Source organism: Silene latifolia, chromosome 6, assembly GCF_048544455.1.
Source record: "Silene latifolia isolate original U9 population chromosome 6, ASM4854445v1, whole genome shotgun sequence".
In the NCBI taxonomy this organism is placed as follows: Eukaryota; Viridiplantae; Streptophyta; class Magnoliopsida; order Caryophyllales; family Caryophyllaceae; genus Silene; species Silene latifolia.
Window position 1 is genome coordinate 69,707,301 of NC_133531.1, and position 22,331 is coordinate 69,729,631.

The following is a 22,331-nucleotide window of genomic DNA, read 5'->3' on the forward strand; positions in this document are numbered from 1 at the left end:
AGCCAATGCATGGAGAAATTGTTCTTCACAAGGAACAATAGGCTTGCATGGCTAGGTTTCCTTTTAATCATTGTGTTTTCCACTAATTACAAACAACTTATAATTAGCTAAACACCTTCTAATTTTCGGCCCTTTGCATAATATGGTGTCCATATTATTTTTGTCAATTGTCTATATGTTACATGTCACATGTCACATATATTTGTTTATGTATTTTTATCATATTAAAATCAACGTATTAATAAAAATACGTCATATACAAAATCGACTTAGTAATTTCATAATTACTTGTGCCAAAATTTTACCAATTTATAAATCACAACATATTGTATTTATATCAATTCATTCAATTTAATTGTTACATTAAACAATTATTTCATCCGAGTAATGATACAATTCAATTACTCGACCGTACCTTATTTAATCACATTTCAATATGATACGTAAATTTTACTTCCAAAATCGTAAAGTCAATTTTCAAGTAATTTAATTAACTCGTAACATTATACGATTAATTAAATAATCAATTAAGAGTATTGCCTTTTAGGTATGACCTAGGGGGTCAACTGATCACCACCGTCACACGACAGTAATGTCAAACTCTAGTCAGCCAATCATTACCGATATATGTTGACCGGTTGTGATAACAATATTACTTCCCAATTGTATTCATTTTAATGAGACTTAAACATGTGATCATCATGATCAACGGTCGTGATCGCATTATTGTCGGAGGACACATATTCCAACAATCTCCCACTTGTCCTCTACAAGTGTGCGTCACCAATTCTCTTGTCCTATTACTATCTCCCACTCAATGCAAGGTGTCTTTCGGTCGTACTTGCAAGTGATCATATCGAGAGTGGTTTCCTCGATCCGGAGAATAAGCGATTGACCGGATTTATCCACTCGGATACCTTCCGAGCGTGGCCACGCATTTCGATTCATTACTCCTCGAGTGGCCCCGAGATATTTTTATAACCACGACAAGGGGTGGACAATTCTATCGCACTCATTCCCTTCGACTAGCCACACCATCATAACCCAAAATATGCCCATTTGACCCCATTTACGAAGGTCGTAGTAACACAAATCAAAGTTAATCGAAACTGTGCCATCTTAGGCGAATAGTCTTTAGTCAAAAGAATCGACTCATTTGAATACTATAGTAGCTCTCGCCACGACCAGGCTATATAAATTTGCGAGAACTCTATAAGCGGTCATTAGGCCCGACAAAATGTTCCTAATGATGCCTATGTGATCGACTAGCCATCTCACATGACTCTATGGCACTTGAACTTGCCATCAATCGCATCACACTCTAGTCACTTCGAGAAGTCACCTCATATAAGTAACTATGGGCAAAAACAATGTTAATCCATGTTCACTTTAACGGGGTTCAATTGTCTCCACAACCCGTTTGGATATAACAATGTACCAAGTGAGTTAATAATAACTCAAACGACAAATGTCGACATCACACTCGGGTAGTCAATATCATATTACAACCTTGTGATGTTTATCATAAGTGTAAACACTTATTGATTGCAATAGAAGTTTAACATCCCATGTGTCCATGTGTTCAAACTTCTTGCACTTGCAATTTCCTTCACATTCATGTTCTCATAGCATGAATCTTACCAAGTACACATTAAGGTTCTTGACCTTGGTTTTGGTTCTTTAACTTGAAAGAACTTTCTCATCGCTCATCTCATAACGAACGAATTTGCGATGAATAATATAACTTGTACCGATCAAGTATTCCATCCACACACAATGCACTAGGTATATGTTTTGTAGAATCTTATAACAATTGACAAGATTATTAGCTTAGTACTTCTCACAAGTCCTAGCTTTATTAGGAAAGATTGTTTTGAATAACCTCTTACTTAACCAAGCATCTTTCCAAAACTTCTCATTTCTCTTTTCAAGGCTTGAAAGATTTGGGATTCTCATAAATCCTCATATGTGTTCGGATTTTCTACAATATGTGCAACCTCTTGACACACAATAGAACATTCCGTCAAACACTGAAATCGCTCATCGGATTCTACTTGAGAATTCATGACGTTTCTATTTTGGCTTACCAAGTCTATCATCATGCTCTTATGCATATGATTTATAATTGGACATGTACATGATTATTCTAATGGCGGAAACATTAGTTACTAATAATCATGAGATCAACCGTTCTAAGGTTCAATGAACTACCATGACTGCTAATGGTAATCCCATTTTCATTCATATGAATAACCTACGCGTATGTTGATGTGATGTGTATCTCTTAATACTAATCCAACATCCCATGATGTAATTGGATTCATCATTGTCCATTTTCATCAAGAATTGAAAACTCAAATGCTTCTTTATGAAAGAAGGTATTAGCTCGTCATTCTTTAATGAGTAATGAGTTTTATACATTCAAGGATGATAGCTCCCACTAAATCCCATGTCTTCACATGAGAATTTCCTAACTCCCACTCAATTCTACATATTTCGAAATTGACTTCTCAATCGAAATTTGTCAAGAATATAAATATAAATCGCTTTGCCAAGTTACTAGGATAAAACCATATATGTTCCCATCATATCCTTTCAAAATGCCTATTTTGAAGTGGTCTCATCTCAACCTTACGGAAAGAGATATTAAATCTCTAACACACTCATGTCATAATGATGTGTAGCAATGTCATTATTCAAATACAAATAATATTTAGAATAGGTCCTTCGGAATACCCTTTCGGAAGGAGGTTTAACCATTTCATAGCGAGGTTAAACAATGACATTTGCGTGGTTAAAACGTTGGCTATTGAAGATATCGGAATATCAATCTTTGCAACTTGATCATAACTAGTATGTTACTATGATTCATTTAGGCTCTTAAGTAAAACTCGTGATTGAAACTATTGGTCAAATGATTCATAACCTTAGTCAAAAGCTTGTTAAGACTTTACATTAGTCATTTTTCTTCCAAAACTTCTTTTGGTCTCCTCGTGTAGTTATCTTGAGAATAAACTCTTATGATTACTGCACTTGGTCTCTTAAGTCATTTAGAACTAACTTGAGACTATAGATCTCATCTATTTGGTATACTTATGTAAATAGATATACCTTCATTCAAATCATTCTCTCTTGCGTAGATCTTCATTTACACAAGTACACAATTATATCTTGCCTTGTGTGTTGTGTCCTCATTTTTCTCCCACTCTATCTTTAGAATGAATACACTAAGCATTCAAAGATAGCATATGAGACACAAATTAATGATGTTGAAGTATAAGGAGGACTACCTCATAGGTTGACTAATTGTTATTGATTTCATATGTGTACTTGGTGGTTGACATACCTTTAAGAGAGTTCATAGACTCAAAGTTACTTTATAAATGATCATACACAAGCCTTAAGCATGTGGACATATAATGAAACCCGTCATTATAATTGTCTATTAGATCACTTTTAGTGAATAATCTTATGTTTCAAAACGCAAGCATTTAAAGATGAAATTTTAGAACATAAAGGATAAATGATAAAACGGGTGACTTGGGTTGCAAACCAAGTCACCATCATCCAAAATACAAACCATTATCCAAAATACCTTTCCATGTCAAACACGGAAACTTAAAGTTCTAAAAAATTCAAAACATAACTTAAAATAAGACAATGAAAAACAAGGCTCCATAAAAGCTCTCCTTAGCTTCTCCATGGTTTATCATGCTTGTTTTTCTTTTCCCTTGTCTTTGCTTGGTGGAGGCCCTATTTACAATAAAAAGGGAAGATACATTATCACAACTTTGCATCATAATACCATAGTTGAATTTGAAACATAAAAAGAAGGTTAGTCATTTACCTACTGGAGTGATCTTTCCAGCTTTGATATCACCAAGGTATTTGGAATAATTTCTTTTCCAATGTCCCATGCCATTACAATAATGGCATTTGTCAAGAGGACCCTTCTTGACTTTGGATGTGCTAGCTTCACAAGACTTAGCTTTGGTGAATGTGGGAGCTTGCTTTTTACCCTTTCTTCCACTCTTCTTGAACTTCCCCTTACTCTTTGCGCTTATATTAAGCACATCCTTGGGAGGGTTCACATTTAACCCCATGTCCCTCTCGGCTTGCACAAGTAACTTGTGCAACTCCTCAAGAGACACATCCTTGTCTTGCATGTTGAAATTCACCAGGAATTGCACATATGCCTTTACTTTAGACAAGGAGTGTAGAATCCTATCTACGATGAGTTCTTTGGGGATTTCAACTTTTTGAATCTTCAAGGTCTCGACAAGCTCCATGAGTTTGAGCACATGAGGGCTAACCTTTTGGCCCTCTTTGAAGTCGAGATCAAAGAATGCCATGGCCGCCTCATATTGGACGATCCGCGGGGTTTGTGAAAACATGGTCACAAGTTTGGAGTAAATCTCATTAGCATTGCCCATTTTGAAGGCTCTCCTTTGGAGTTCCGCCTCCATCGCAAATATTAATACATTTTTCATTGCGGCGGACTCCTTTTGGTAAGCCTCATAGCCTTCCCTAGTGGCCGCGGTGGACCTAGTGGAGGGTTCGGGTGGAGAGGCCTCGGTAAGGTAACGAAGCTTGTCGTCACCTTCGGCGGCTAATTTGAGTTGGGCATCCCACTCGGAGAAATTTGACCCATTCTTTTCAAGTTTACATCGATCCATAAAGGATCGGAGCCATGATGAAGTAGCGAGTGGTGTAGCATTAGGAGTTGTTGTTGCCATTGTTATGAATAAGAAGTGGTCTACAAAACAAAATATAAGGAATAAAACAATTGTCGTTTTAATAATACTCGTAAAAGATATGACTTAAACAAGTTATATGCATTTTTCTAGTGACCTCTACCCAACTAGAATAAATGATTCCAAGACCCAAATTCATATCGACTTAGGCACGGGGTAGCCGATGAAACCCTCATCAATATAACTCGGTGGATTAACTTTTTAATCGATTCTACTTTTAGAACTCTTGGTCGATAAAATTACTCTAATATTTATCTATAGCCCAAAACACATCAACAAGGGCACGGGGTAGCCGATGAAACCCTTATCAATTACTTTTGTTGAGTTCAATCCAAATTTCGAATAAATGTGTCCATTATCCAAACCCACATCAACTTAGGCACGGGGTAGCCGATGAAACCCTCATCAACATGAATTCGGTGGATTAGACATTTATCACCCACTTCCCCTACGTAACAAGGTTTGTACCCCGGGGTAGCCGAGTGCACTCCCTCGCGAAATAGGTTTTCATGGTTTCTACTATTTGGTAAGGCTATGTCTCAATTAATTGTTTTAGCGAGAGGTCATGTCAATTTATTATCTATCACGTTTTAAGTGAACTAAAGCGGTGAACTACGATAATTCGAATTGACACGGTCGATAAACTCGATAAAATAACAATGCATGTTTAGTTATGGCGATTTAGCGATGCATGTGACATAAAATAAAATGCAAGCATAAAGATAAATGAATCCTAGTATGGCCTTTCCTAAAATAGAAAAACTATTAATCTATTACATATTCGGAAACCAACTCCATTGGTCCCTTGAACTTCGGTTACGGCACACATCTCGAGGTAACACCGTCTTTATGTATCGCCATTCTTGAAGAAATCCGTCTTTTGGAACTCCGGAATGAATAAAATTACATAATAAATTACATAATTTCCTATTATACATTTGTAACTTAAAATAAAATAAATCTATTAAATTACAAAACGGTGATACGAGATCACAATAAAAATTACAACCGAATCGATATTCCCATACATTTCGGGAAATACCAATTAAAAACTAAGGCCATACTAAGTAAAATTACATAATTCAAAATTACATAAATAAAAATTATGACAATCATAAAGAAAAAATGCAGCATTATAATATGTATGAACATGCTCAATTTTTATGCTAAATCGCCTTTTTAATTAGTCAATATCGTATATTACTCGGTTTTTACGAATTTGCGTGATTTCAACATTTTAAAATCACAAAAATACATAAACTCATATTTATGCATAAGTTAATTACCCTAACCTCTTAGGACTCAAAATATAGTCTTCACTAATAATTTGACCATAATTAACTTTTATTTACAAAATTGTTCATAAATGGACCAAAATTACAAAAAATAAGCTATTAGACTTCAAATAAATCACAAAATTTCAAATAAATTCAAAATTTGAAATTTAAATTCATGAACATTCTGGAAAAATCCATGACACTCATAATGTTCAAAATCTTAGGTTAAAAATTTCGAAATTTTCCGGAAAAACAATGTTGCGGTTTATCGATTTTTAATTAAAATAATCATAAAATATGGAAAAATTATTTTCATTAACTTTTCAATTTTAGATCTGAAAAATATAATAAAATGCAACATTAGACGTTTTTCCTAAGTCATAGATTATGTTTTATTAATTTTTCACTAATAATGTCACTATTTATGCTATTTTTCTTCAAAAATTCATAAATCATGCTAAAAGACTTCTTTATAGCCAATTATTTTACACACATCTTGTAAAATTGCATGTGACAACATATTAATTTTCTATGACCAGATTCGAAATTTAACTCATATTAACCTATTTTTCTCTTAAATCCGAATTTAATAATGAAAAAATCATTTTTCGAGCATAACAAGTCCAAAAATTATGAAAATTTATAGGTTATCTCAAAATAATATATGTAACAACATATCCAAAAACCAACTTAAAATTCGAAGTATAGCTAATTTTCGACCAAAAATGACATTTTTACTCATAAAATCACATTTAAATGTCATTATTGTAAATTATGAACAATAAAAATCCGAAAAATTAACCAAAATATCCTAAAACACTTTAGGACCAGAAATATTAACATGCATGTAATAATTTCGTGATATATCACAATAACACAAATTTTACAAGTTTTATTTGTTATTCATATAACTCGGAAAAACTTTTAACCAATTTGCATGCAAACAACCGTGGCTCTGATACCAATTGAAGGAAATGTAGATTCATATACATATTAACATACTCTTATATGTCTAAATAAATTTGTCATAAAATTAAAACGGATCTTATGCATGCAAACAATAATATAAATAGAGGAGAAATCATGTCCTTACAAAATGGATTTCGGCTATTAGGGCACAAGAGAGATCACCTATCTCTTCTTGTTCTTGAGCTATTCCAATGGAAGAACAAAGATCTAAGTGTAAGATCTCTCCCTATGCTTTATACCCAAGGCTTCTCTTAATTATAATTAATATTACAAATACTAGTTATAATATTAATCAATGGTAGAAAAAGGAACCAAAAATATTTATAAACTCTTATATTATTTTCGGTTTTTAGAGAGATGATGAGGAGGATTCTATTCTCTCTAAAACTTGTATTTTGGATGAGTGAAGATAGAATGAATACACACTAAAACATTTTAGTGTTATTAGGTAAAATTATAAGAAAAACAATGATGGCATTTGCTTCCCCAAAACCGTGTAAGAGGAGAGAAAAATGGGAGCCAATGCATGGAGAAATTGTTCTTCACAAGGAACAATAGGCTTGCATGGCTAGGTTTCCTTTTAATCATTGTGTTTTCCACTAATTACAAACAACTTATAATTAGCTAAACACCTTCTAATTTTCGGCCCTTTGCATAATATGGTGTCCATATTATTTTTGTCAATTGTCTATATGTTACATGTCACATGTCACGTATATTTGTTTATGTATTTTTATCATATTAAAATCAACGTATTAATAAAAATACGTCATATACAAAATCGACTTAGTAATTTCATAATTACTTGTGCCAAAATTTTACCAATTTATAAATCACAACATATTGTATTTATATCAATTCATTCAATTTAATTGTTACATTAAACAATTATTTCATCCGAGTAATGATACAATTCAATTACTCAGACCGTACCTTATTTAATCACATTTCAATATGATACGTAAATTTTACTTCCAAAATCGTCCGTCAATTTTCAAGTAATTTAATTAACTCGTAACATTATACGATTAATTAAATAATCAATTAAGAGTGTTGCCCTTTAGGTATGACCTAGGGGGTCAACTGATCACCACCGTCACACGACAGTAATGTCAAACTCTAGTCAGCCACTCATTACCGATATATGTTGACCGATTGTGATAACAATATTACTTCCCAATTGTATTCATTTTAATGAGACTTAAACATGTGATCATCACGATCAACAGTCGTGATCGCATTATTGTCGGAGGACACATATTCCAACAACGCCCAGACATACCCAACAACCACACTGGTACCAGGACACGCCCAGACATACCAACAACCACAAACAGGTACTAGGAGAGGCCCAAATGTACCGGGTCCGGAAGCCAACCGGATCCCCTGCCAAACGCCGTGTCTCAACCACACGAGTCCCTCCAAAACTCAAGCCATTAATGGGCACATCCCTCTTGGAGTGGGAAGCTCCAAGAGGCGACTCGAGTGTGATACCGTCTCCCAACCGCCTCACGTCTCCATAACAACAAGTAATCCACCATATCCTCCGACAAACAAGACAATACAATAAATGCAAGATACCATATAATAGACCAATTACCGAATCATCCAATCAACTTGACCAATATCATATTATAATGCAATCCAACCAACATACTTATCTCCTTAATGATGCTATTATCCATTAAACATGTTATAATGCAATTACTCTAATTATGTGACACTAATTACAACACTAACCCCAACATATGTAATTACCACATTATTGAAACCGAGTAGGATTAACCTACCTTTTAGCATACTCCATAAGCTAATCCAAGACAACAAGAATCCATCTCATAAAACCGTCTCATCCTACAATAATCACATAACAACTATCATAATACATCATAATCTATTATAAAATACAAAGCCCCTTATTATTACCCCCTAATTACCCATAAACACATACTAATTGCTAATTAATCAACCCATCTGAAAACCCCCAAAAGTTAGGGTTCATAAGACTAGAAAAGGGTAGGTCTTAACTTACAAATCAAGAGGAAGGTAAGCAATCCATTAAACCAAGCTTGAATCCCCTAATATGGTGTTTGTGAGGGTTTTAGAGAGTTTGGAGAGATAAGGAAGAAGATAGAAATGATTTTAAGGTTAGGGAAGAAATGATTTAATCTCGTGTTCTGAACAGCGTCACTCAATCGAGTGGCGAGTCCACTCGGTCGAGTGTCGCTCACTTGGTCCAGTGCCGGTCCACTTGATCGAGTGAACCTCACTCGGTCGAGTGCGACACAGTTCTCAGCAATGACCAGTTTTCGTAAAACAGTCATATCTCACTCGTTTCTTAGTCATTTTGGGCGTGTGACCTACCTTTGGAATCGTAAGAGAACAAGCTATCACCCCCAAATTGAATCACATCAATAGCATGTCTAGATCTCAAGTTATGATAGTTTTAAGACGACTCTTCTATAGGCGGACGTTATAACAACTTCACTAAGTCTGGTATTGGTTATACTCGGTCCACTCGGTCTACTCGATCGAGTGAACACCTTAGAAACTACGAGGTATTAAAATATTCCCTCCTTAAAAAGAACTTCGTCCCCAAAGTTCACCTCACTGTCTCGTTTCCTCAAATCTCATGCATTCTCTCGCACCTCATATGTTTATCAACCGTATATGCTCTTTCTAAACATCACACTCATTCCAAAGTTCTTCACTCAATTCTCACTACTTCTCACATTCTGTACTTTCTCTTTCCTAAATTTCCGAATTATTACATCCACTACCCCTAAAAGAGAAATTCGACCCGAAGTTCAGCCACCAAACCTCATAATGATCTCATACACTCGTTACTAAATTCCACGAATAACTATGTTCCAGGTTCAACACTCTCTCTTACATATTGCAACTCCATTATAAAGTCTCATATAGTCTTATGCCATTGCTATAATCGCACTCTAGAAGCCTCTTTAAGGGCCCCCCACCTACAAGCCTCCCAAAGGTTAAGCGCCAGGTCAAACCCACGATTCCCATCTATAATCCCATAACTAATTCCTAACTCAAGTAGGTTAGAAGTATACGTATCTATCACGGTGTATAACTCGATTATTATTACATATCTATATCACGTCAAATCTCATTCTTTCACATGTATGCACATCAATCACGAATATGTGGACTACAAGAAATACTCAAATAATGCAATTTCTCTATATGTAACTCAACCAGATTCAACATCCCCATTTTCAGACATCATGTCATGCATATATCGCGTCAAATCCACCATGTGATCACACATGTGTTTCCATATCCGTTCCCATTCCTCATTAATACTTCCGCTCATACGGAAGATCTCAATCACTATCATGCAATGACCACTATGTGACACATAACTTGCATTTTCATCTTACTTGTACACAATAAAAATAAAATCACCTCAATTAACACAAAATCGAACAATATTATCATATCATTCTTGTCATCTAATTATACATGTCAATTACCATTTTCATTTGAATTTCACTCTTAAATAGCAAAACTACCCAATATGGTCAAACGTAAATAATTCGCAAAATATGACTCATGTAAGGTTCACAAGTTCATCCAACACGAGTCAACTAACATAAACCGAGATATAAGGGTATACACCCAATATTTGGGTCAAGTATGAACAAAACAAGGGTCAAAGCAGACCACTCGGTCGAGTATAGGAGGCCATTCGGCCGAGTAGGCGACCACTCGGTCGAGTACACGGTGCACTCGGCCGAGTATCACCTAGGCATGAGGTTTTCATTCTCAAACTCGTTTCCAAGCTTCCCTATTTCATCATTCAATTAGGCACTACAACAAGGTCACGATGTACACCGTGGGTGTTTCACCTGACGATTGGGAGGCAACTTTACAAACAACATCTATATTACCGTTCATAGGCCAAAATTTCACCCTACTACTTTCACACTCCATGCATACACACTTTGCTTAAGCGGCCATACTACATAACACAAGGAATAAGGATACCTTAACGACACAATTGAGCCTACATGCTTTACATATCACACTCTGACTCTCATAACCGCGAAAACCAAGCTTGGTAATACTAAGTCCACCATCATATATCTCAATCATCAATCAACAATAGTTTCCAAGTTGTGCTTAACAACACTATTCCTTAGTATGCAACTCAACTTCATTCACTATCCATAATTTCAAACACTTAACAGATATTCAATTTAGATCACACATCACTCATTATCCACAATTGACCTCACACAATCCTCTTACTCAATTCAAGACTCCTTACGCAAGCTAAGTCACCTTCTTGTATTCCCAATTTCCGACATAAATCACATATAAAATCACACCCAACGTCTCCTTTTAATCTACTAAACGCACTCATAACTTTGGCTGACCAAAATAATAGCTCCTTAAGCACAAAACAACACTGCTTAGCATGAAAGATTGCTTCTTCAAAAGTCAATAGTCATGTTACGTTCTCATATCTCTAAGTTTATACTCCACATGGGTAACATATGCTTATAAACACCCATTTCCATTCACTAATCCTTTACTCACAATCGCTATTTAACCAATTCCAATTTAATCTCTAGCACATCATACATGTAACTCTCTACTTGGCTCAAATCCACATCCATTGAGCAACTTACCATAACCCATGTCTCCCACTCCTAACTCTCAAGATACTCTATTCACTCCTTGCACATTATTAGTAACCCCCACCCCCTCCCTCTTTCCTCATAAACTCACTCCCATTACACATTTTTTTCCAACACAACCATATATGTCTACACGGCTTTACTCATCAAGACCATACAACGCGGAAGGTAAACAAGGCATTGATATATATATATATATATATATATATATATATATATATATATATATATATATATATATATATATATATATATATATATATAAGCAAACATCACACTATTAACGAAGATTGCAACACTACGAGACAAGGAACCCATGTTTTAAATATGAAGATTTAAAATTTAATCATATACCCTATGGTATATAAAAAAATTAGCAAAATTTTAAGATAAGATTCCCAAATTAAGGCAATGCATAACATTATTAACAAAATTGAAGCCTTATTACTCAATTAAATCAAGAAGGCTTTAAAACGAAATATTCAAATTTTAAGACCATACCTAGCATCATCAAACAACATTTGGATCCCATAATACTACATCAACAAGGACTAAGTACCAAGAATTAACTAAGTCATGTTTGAGTGCAAAATCAAAATACATGAAATTCCAAAAAATTTGGGCCACAATTAAGATGAAATTTTGAATCAAAATGATACATGTCGTTACTAACAAGGATAGTTGCCTCATTAGCCAATTAAACTAGGCTTCAAACGCGAAAATCAAAAATTTAAGCATGATCATCAAAGTTTCGAAAATTTTGGGAATAAATTTTCAAGACAAATTGCAAATATACTACAAAAGTTAGCAATAACAACTAAACCTTGGTCCTTGTTAAACAATTAACCAAGCAACAAATACAAAATCGAATTATTGACTCCAAAATATATATTTTCGAGTTCATAAAAAAAAAAAAATTGGGCAAAATTCAACATAAAATTTTTTATATTTGACATCATAATTGATGTGAAAATAAGATCAATATTATGAATCAAACAAAAGTTGAAGTAATGAGAGAGAAAGCTAGAGAGAGAAAAGCTCTAAATTCTTAAACCCTAATACAGCGATGACGGCTCTGAAAACTATGTCAAATCGCTTTTCACCATTAAATTCAACAACAAAATCTGCTTTACATTCATCCAAAGCTTCAGTCGTAGGCTCCTCTACTAAACATGTCCCTAAAGGTGGTCACTTGGGTCCTTCTTCTTCTGATACAGGGAAAACAAAGTCTATTAACGCTATTCAGGGCATCCCGGTGTTGGATCTTAATGAAGGAGAACCGGTAGAAAGCGATGTCTGGACACTGCGGAAGGGTGGAAAGGATATACCTATCTTGGAAACTATCGATGAAGAGGAGGAATTCCCAGATTTACTACAGTTTACACATGAAGATATCAAAACAGAGGTAGATTTTTGGTCTAACTCTGTTATTTGTTACATTTTGGGAGCAAATCCTCCTTGGGATCTTGTTGAGGATTATGTGTATAAGGTATGGGATTGTTTTGGAATTGATCGTGTTTCATTCTTGGATAATGGAGTTTTTGTCGTAAGATTCACTAAGCCTGGGGGGAAAGATGCTTTATTGAAGTCTGGTTATTATCTATATGACAATAAACCAGTTGTGGTTAAACCCTGGGTTAAGGATATGGAATTGGTGAAAGAAAAGGTTGCTGTTGTTCCAGTTTGGGTGAAGCTATATGGAATTCCCTTGAAATTTTGGGGAAAGTGTTTGCCTCAAATTGCGAACCTGGTAGGAAAATATGTTAAAATGGATATAGAGACGCAAGACAAAATTCGTTTGAGTTTTGCTAGGGTTATGATTGAACTACCTATGGATCAGCAACTAATTGAGAAAGTCAGATTCTTAGATGAAAATGGGCATGTGGTTAATGTTACCATAGAGTATGAATGGCGGCCTATTTCTTGTACAAGCTGTACAGGGATTGGGCATGATTCTTCTCAGTGCAGGAAGCCTAGGAGGAGGGGAGTTAACTCTCAAGGTCCTAAGGTTCCTGGTAAGCCAACCCAGAAGAAAGTTTGGAGGCCAGTGACACAACCCCCAATTCAGTCTAAGGAAGTGGTTACTCCTCCTACTTTACATCTTGAACATTTCCCTCCACTGTCACAAGAGGCCTACTCCTGTCATAAAGTCAACTCCTGTCAAAAACATTATTAGACTTAATAGACAAGAGGGTATGGTGGGGGTGAGGTTATCAGGAAGGTTTAGCAATTATACATTTATGGATGCTCTGAATCGTAATGCTGTCCTACAAGAGCAGGCTGTTGAGAGTGGTAAGGACCCCCCAGATCCTAATATCAATGCATAGCTTAGGATTTTGGAATGTTAGGGGTCTTAATGACTGAATAAGCGAGAGAGTGGTGAGATCTTTTTGCACAATAATGGGGTAGGGCTTTTTGGTTTGCTTGAAACTAAACTGAAGCCTAGTGTTTTATTGAATAGGAATACCTCTATTTGTGATGGTTGGAGTATCTCCACTAACTGCAGTTGGCATAAGGGAAGTAGAATTTGGGTATTTTGGAAACCTGATCTTTTTGATATTCAGTTTATATCTTATAGTGCTCAACATATTCACATGTTAGTTCATTCTACAGTGGATAATAAGAATTTCCAGCTTACTATGATCTATGCTTTTAATGGGTTGCAAGAGAGAATTGCATTATGGAATACCCTCAAAAATATTTCTGCTACTTGTTGTACACCTTGGCTTTGGCTTGGGGATTTCAACACTGTTTTGTCTCCTATTGAGAGGTTAGGAGGAAATACTACTGATGCTGAAATGGAGTATTTTCAAGATTGTGTGTCTATTTGTGGTATGGAGGATATCCCTGCCACTGGTGCTATGTTTACCTGGTCTAACAAACAGAACCATCCGATAGGGTCTGATGTAGATTGGATAGGGCTATGGGAAATCGGAGTGGCTAGTTGAGTTTGCCAATAGCCTTGCTCATTTTCACCCTGAAGGCTTGTTTGATCATTGTCCTTGCACCATTGTGGACAGGAATGCTGATATTGGAGGGAAAAAGTCATTCAAATACTTTAATATGTGGGGGCTTGCTCCTAGCTTTAAAGAATCTGTTGCTCGAGGCTTGGACTTTGTCATAGAGGGACTAAAATGTTTTCGGTCATCAAAAAACTCAAAGCTCTTAAACCTATTCTGAAGAGTATTAATAGAGAATGTTTCTCAGATGTGGAGAATAATACTTCTGTTGCTAGTCTGGCTTTGGAACAGATCCAGAAGGCTTTAGTTGATAACCCTGGAGACACTGATCTCATTCAACAAGAAGCTGCTTTGGCTCATGAGTTGAGAGATTTAGTATCTGCTAGGGATAGCTTTCTGCTTCAAAAAGCTAAGGTGCAGTGGTCCTTGGAAGGTGATCTTAATACTTCCTACTTTCATCATGTCATTAAGAAGAGAATGATGCTCAACAAAGTGTTTCAAATTGAGGACCTGGATGGGAATTTGTGCATCGATGGGGATTCTATTCAAGCAGGCTTTTTAGATTACTATCGGGGTTGCTTGGGTCAAGTACTACTACTACGAGGTTAATGTTAATGTTGTCGGGAAGGGTATTTGTTGTAATGAGGATCATTGGGACATTCTCAATAGACCTGTTACTAGTGAAGAGGTTAAGAATAGCATTTTTAGCATTCCTAAAGATAAGTCACCTGGTCCTGATGGCTATACTAGCCAGTTTTTCAGGGATGCTTGGGATGTGATAGGAACTGATGTGTGTGCATTTGTTATCAATTTTTTTGAAACAGGGAAGTTATTGGTTGAGTTGAATGCTACTATTATTACCTTAATTCCTAAATGGACAGCCTACTAGTGTTAAGCATTTGGGCCAATTTCTTCTTTGTAATGTCTTTGTACAAAGCTATCTCTAAGATTCTTTGCAATAGGTTAGCTCTTGTGTTACCTGATCTAATCAGCAAGAATCAGGGGGCTTTTGTTAAAGGCCGGAGCATTCTTGAAAATATTTTGATCTGCCAAGATTTGGTTAGACTTTACCATAGGGGAAATGCTTCTCCTAGATGCATGTTTAAGCTTGATCTGCAAAAAGCTTATGATTCTATTGAATGGGCTTTTGTAGATCAAATGCTTGGTGCTCTTATGTTCCCTGAGAAGTTCAGGCAGATGATTATGACTTGTGTAACTACTTCTTCATTTACTCTTAATCTCAATGGTGCACAGTTTGGTTATTTTCAAGGAAGAAGGGGCTTAAGGCAGGGTGACCCTATTTCACCTCTTCTGTTCTGCCTTTGTATGGAATATCTGTCAAGGATAATGGAGTTTGCAACAAGAAAATGGTATTTCAGGTATCATCCTCTCGTGTAAGAGTCTGAAACTTACTCATCTGCTATTTGCTGATGATCTCTTAATGTTTAGTAAGGGAGATGTGCAGTCCATCATGCTTATACTCAGAGTACTGGCTACTTTCTCTGCTGCATCAGGGCTTACAGTTAATGCTTCTAAATCTGAGGTAGTGTTTTGTGGAGTCACTGATAGTTTGAAGACTGACATTATTCAGATTTCTGGTTACCAGGAGGGTCAACTTCCTTTTAAATATTTGGGTATTCCTATCCAGCCTGGTAGATTGAATAGAGGTGATTGCAATGTGTTAATTGAGAAGATTGTTTCTAAAGTCAGGGGGATTGGTGCAAGGAAGCTAAGTTATGCTGGTAGACTTGTGCTAATAAACTCTGTATTCAATACTTTACATAATTATTGGGCTTCTATTTTCCTGATTCCTAAAGGAGTCATCAAAAGAATAGAGGCAATTTGTAGGAATTTCTTGTGGTGTGGTGAATCTGACTATAACAGGACTCCCTTGGTGTCTTGGCATGATATTTGCTTCAGTAAGAAGGAGGGTGGACTGGGTATTAAGAATGCAGGGGTGTGGAATGTAGCAAGTGTGGGTAAGCTTGTTCATTGGTTGTATACTAAAGCAGATAGATTATGGGTGCTTTGGATAGACCATGTCTATATGAAAGGGGCAGACTGGGTTCACTATCAACCTCCTCCTGATTCCAACTGGAATTGGAGGAATATATGTAGAGTTAGAGGTATTCTGGAGAGTGGCTATCAAGGTAATACCTGGGTAGCATCTCCTGGTGGTTACAGTGTCAGTTCAGGATACCATTGGATGCAGGGCTCACACCCCCCTGTCCTATGGTATAAGGATGTGTGGGATAATTGGTTACTACCCAAGCATTCTTTTATTGCTTGGTTGATTCAGAAGAAGGCTCTTAATACTAGAGTTAAGCTTCACAGATTGGGTATTTGCTTGTCTGATACTTGTGCTCTCTGCGAGGTGGGAAAGGAAACGCATGACCACTTGTTTGCTGAATGTGTTTATAGTGCTAGGGTCATTGCAGGTGTTGAGGAATATTTTCATCTTTGCTTCTCTGGTTCTAATCATTGCTCCTCGAAGATCAGGAAGAAAACTAGCAGACTGGCAAGAATAGTTACTTACTATATGATTTGGAATGAGAGGAATGTTTGCAGGCTTACTCTTCAGCTTAGCAGACCTGAATTATTGGTTTCAAGAATCTCACAGTATGTGCATGACAGGCTAGTTTGCAAAATGGCTACTGTGGTGACGGCTAGTGATTGTACTTGGCTAAGTAGATTACACATACGTTGTCGTTTTTGTACTTAGTCATTCTGATGATAGATGATCTGATCGATATTGTAATATTTCTTTGAGATATGGAATACAAATGCTCACATGTTACCAAAAAAAAAAAAAAACAAAAGTTGAAGTAATTAGCGTAGATGTAAGTACAATCAAATTTGAAAGATAATGGGAAAGAAAACGTCACTTGCATGGTGAAACTCGTCAAATTAAGTGACTAAAAATAGAGTAAAAGCTTGAGTTCGAGCAACAAACAATAAACAATGATGTTTACAAGCAAAATGATCTTGAATGAATAAATAAAGAGATAAAATAAGGCAATAATTTTTAAGTTTTTGGAAATTGGTCCACTCGGTCGAGTGCTGAGTCCACTCGGTCGAGTGACAGTCCACTCGGTCGAGTGCCTTCTCCACTCGGTCGAGTGACTCACTTCCGGAAATTTTTAAGTTTTTGGAAATTGGTCCACTCAGTCGAGTGGTAGGGTTCACTCGGTCGAGTGAGTGGTACTTGGTCGAGTACTAGCTCTTACTCGGCTGGGCGCCTCTCTATGGTTTGCAATTCCCGACTCACAGACATTATTTTTATACTAACGACTAATCTACTAATCAATAACTACTAATCACATTCTAACACGTAATAATCATTCATTAAGGCACTTTATACATATGAATACTCACATCCAGTTTTCACACGATAAATACACCACATCATAAATAACGATATCATGCAAAACTTATCGACTTGTTATAACAAACATGTAATCACGCCACATATCATCATGCATCGAATAAACCCATATATAAGGCAAGGAGCTAAATTATAATCACAACTACATGTAATCAAGCAACATTTCATTTCAGTAAATAAATCATGCAAGATGCTAAGTAGAATTCACATCACGCATACAATCATGCAACATGTCACTTCGCGTTTCCCGACTCATAACCACCCACGTAGTAACCAACTGAAACAATAGGATCTAGTTTTGAAATGAGGGATCCTTCTCACCCAAAACCGACCTCCTATTGCACTCATGTCGGGTTCATTTTATTATACACTCATATGTTCATTTTGGTTCATTGGTTTAGGTTCCAAAATCGTCGCTCTGATACCACTTTGTAACACCCCAACTATCCGGCCAAGATAATTGGAGCGTTACCATCACGGTTTCCCGAGGTAGTGTTTCAAACCTTCAATAAAAGAACATTTTATAAATAAATGTAATGTTTAGTGAATTACATAAACGTAAACAAATGAATAAAAGTACAACTCATGATAATTATACTCTCTAGCCAACTACACTCGTCTTGTGACTCATCAAGATTGTCCCGTCTCCCGCGTACTCTAAACAGTCTGTACCTAACCTGCTCCCCATATGACCAAAGGATATCATATGGATCGACACAGGCCATCCCAAAAGAGACAGGTGACAATTACACAGAAACACAAACGTCAGTTTCAATAAACAAATAAAAGGTAACACGACTCAAGTGTGAACATGCAACATGATTACTAATGTGAATGACATAACACCAAATGATCACCACCATGGTACCGGGACACGCCCAGGCATACCGACTAGCACATTGGTACCGGGACATGCCCAGACATACCGATAACCACAACAGGTACCGGGACACTCCCATACGTACCGGGTCCGGAAGCCAACCAGATCCCGTGCCAGACGTCGTGTCTCAACCACACGCGTCCTCCAAACTCAAGTCATTAATATGCACATCCCTCTTGGAGTTGAAAGCTCCAAGAGGCGACTCAAGCGTAAGACGGTCTCCCAACCGTCTTACGTCTCCAAAAAAATCAACAACAACAACATATCCTCCACACACACACACACACACACACACACACACACACACACACACACAAATACAACCAATACATGAATTATAACCCAATAAACCATAATCATCCTCTTAATGATGCAATTAACCACTAAGCATCTTATAATGCAAATGCCCGAATTTATGTGAAACAAATTACAACATAAACAACACCACATTATTGAAACCGAGTAGGATTAACCTACCTTTTAGCATAATCCATAAGCTAGTCGAAATCACCAAGTATCCATCTCATAAAACCGTCTCATCCTACATAAATCATATAATAACTATCACAAATCAATCTATACTATAATACAGTATAAACCCCTTTATTATTAGTCACTAACTACTCATATTACATATACTAATTACTAATTAATTAACCCAAAAGAAAAACCTCAAAAGTTAGGGTTAAGACTAAAACAAGGATGAGTGGAAATCGACTTTCAAGTGTGGATGGTGAAGGACAAGGTGAGAGATCCCTTAAAGCAAGCTTGAATCCATGGCGGAAGAGGTTTATGGGGGTTTTAGAGAGAAGGGAGGGGATTTAGAGAGATAAGGAAGAAGATAGAAATGAAATAGGAGAAGGAAATCTTATTCTTATCCCGAGTTCTGATTCAGCGTCACTCGGTCGAGTGGCGAGTCCACTCGGTTGAGTTTCGCTCACTCGGTTGAGTTCCGGTCCACTCGGTCGAGTGAACCTCACTCGGTCAAGTGCGACATAGTTTTCAGCAATGACCAGTTTTCGTAAAACAGTCATATCTCACTCGTTTCTTGGTCATTTTGGGTGTGTGACCTACCGTTGGAATTGTAAGAGAACAAGCTATCACCTCCAATTGTAATCACATCAATATCATGTCTAGATCTCAAGTTATGACAGTTTTAAGACAACCCTTCTATAGACGGACATTATAACAACTCCACTAAGTCTAGTATTGGTTATACTCGGTCTACTCGGTCAAGTGAACGCCTTAGAAACTACGAGGTATTAAAATTATATTGAGCGTGAAGCGGCGCAGAAGAAGGTATTCCCAGCAGCAAGCGGGGGTAACCCCGGGTTTGGAGGAAACACGTTGCAAGCCAAAACTCCTTCTACCGGAAACAATTGATTCCGTCCAGGAGGAGATTATAGAAGGTGGGGGCAAGCTAATTCCGCCCCAACTTCCTCGAAGGGGAGCACGTCGGAAGCGTCTACCGCTAGGAAACCGTTTGTCTGTTTCTTATGAAAAGGACCACATCGAATGTCCGAGTGTCCGCACTAGAGGGAGTTCAACCCCCTCAAGAAGAATTTTTCTAAGATGTCGGTTGAACCAAACCCCAAAGGGACGGACCATGAAGTCTACTCGGGGGACGATGATGAGTTCAACGAACATGGAGAAGTGGCACGGATGAGCGTGGTGCATATGATGTGTTCGATGGAAAAAGGCACCAACCTTCTTAGCACCCCATAATGGGTGAATGGAGCGGGAATCTCGACTTCACCAGTGTCCCGACGGATGACTTCAAGATTGTCCTCGGAATGGATTTTCTAAAGCAAACACCGACCTTCTTAGCACCCCATAATGGTTCCCTTAGGATGGTCGGGTCAAACCCTTGCTTGGTGAAGGCCGTGGGAGGAGATCATAAGATGAAGGGACCCCTCCTTTCGGCGATGCAATTGAATAGAGGACTTCAAAAGGGCGAGCCAGCTTATTTGTGTGCCGTGTCCATGAAAGAGAACACTTCTGCGGAATCAGAAGAACCCTCGATAATGCGGGTGTTAGATGACAACAAGGACTTGATGCCAGATTCTTTACCTATGAGTCTTACGCCACGATGCTCGGTAGACCATCAAATAAAGTTACTTCCAGGGACAAGACCTCCTGCTCGAGGACCATACTGCATGGCGCCTCCGGAATTAGCTGAACTTCAAAAGCAGCTAGATTATTTGATTCGCTCGGGGTCGATTCGACCTTCTAAAGCTCCTTATGGAGCCCCTGTGCTCTTTCAGAAGAAACAGGACGGTAGTCTGAGATTGTGTATTGACTATCGGGCCTTAAACAAGTTGACAGTGAGAAATCGCTACCCCATTCCTCTGGTAGCGGACTTGTTCGATCAGTTACATGGTGCTATGTACTTCACCAAGTTAGATCTGAGATCTGGTTATCATCAAGTTCGAATTGCCGAAGGAGATGAGCCAAAGACATCTTGTGTGACGAGGTATGGGTCTTTCGAATTGTTGGTCATGCCTTTTGGGTTGACGAACGCACCTGCTACGTTTTGCACGTTGATGAATCACGTGTTCCATGTGTACTTGGACAAATTCATGGTGGTGTACCTGGATGATATTGTTGTGTACAGTCGCTCTTTGGCTGAACATGTGAAGCATTTGAGGCTTGTGTTTGCAAAACTACGGGACAACCACTTATTTGTCAAAAGAGAGAAGTGTGAATTGCCCAACCTGAAGTCAATTTCCTCGGCCACATCGTGGGGAAAGGGAGACTTAGAATGGATCCGAAGAAGATTACGGCAATCAAGGACTGGGTACCCTAAGAAACGTGTCGGAGCTTCGCTCTTTCTTGGGGCTAGCAAACTACTATCAGAGATTCATCCGGGAGTATTCAAAAATAGCCGCCCCACTAACCGATTTGCTGAAAAAGGATATCAAGTGGGAGTGGTCTATCAATAGAAGAAGAGCCTTTGAGAGGCTCAAGGAAGCAGTGATGCAGGAGCCCGTCTTGGCGCTGCCGGATATCACCAAGCCCTTTGAAGTAGAGACGGATGCGTCTGATCATGCCCTTGGGGGATTACTCCTCCAAGAGGGTCACCCAATGGCCTTTGAGAGTAGAAAATTGAATGGGTCCGAGACTCGGTATGCTGCCCAACAGAAAGAACTTCTTGCTATTGTTCATTGCCTGCGGGGATGGAGACACTATCTCTTGGGATCGAAGTTTATCGTCAAGACGGATAACATCGCGGCTTCCCACTTCCTGACTCAACCCAAGCTCAACAGCCGACAAGCTAGATGGCAAGAGTTGTTGGCCGAGTTTGATGTGGAGTTCACTTATCGACTGGGAGCAGCGAATAGGGTCGCTGATGCCCTAAGCCGTAGGTGCGACTTCGCACTACACACGATCGCTCACTTGTCCATTAACACTGTGGTCACAGATATTCGATCTAAGACGA

At 37.6% G+C, this 22,331-nt stretch overlaps 1 protein-coding gene across 1 annotated transcript; it reads left to right on the forward strand.

Annotated features, from left to right (window-relative positions):
• Nucleotides 1-14,801: 14,801 nt before the first annotated feature.
• On the forward strand, nt 14,802-15,516 carry LOC141588198 (uncharacterized). Its single transcript, XM_074409653.1, has 2 exons — nt 14,802-15,041; nt 15,190-15,516. The coding sequence occupies exons 1-2, from the start codon at nt 14,802-14,804 to the stop codon at nt 15,514-15,516; spliced, it is 567 nt and encodes a 188-aa protein (XP_074265754.1).
• Nucleotides 15,517-22,331: the final 6,815 nt, after the last annotated feature.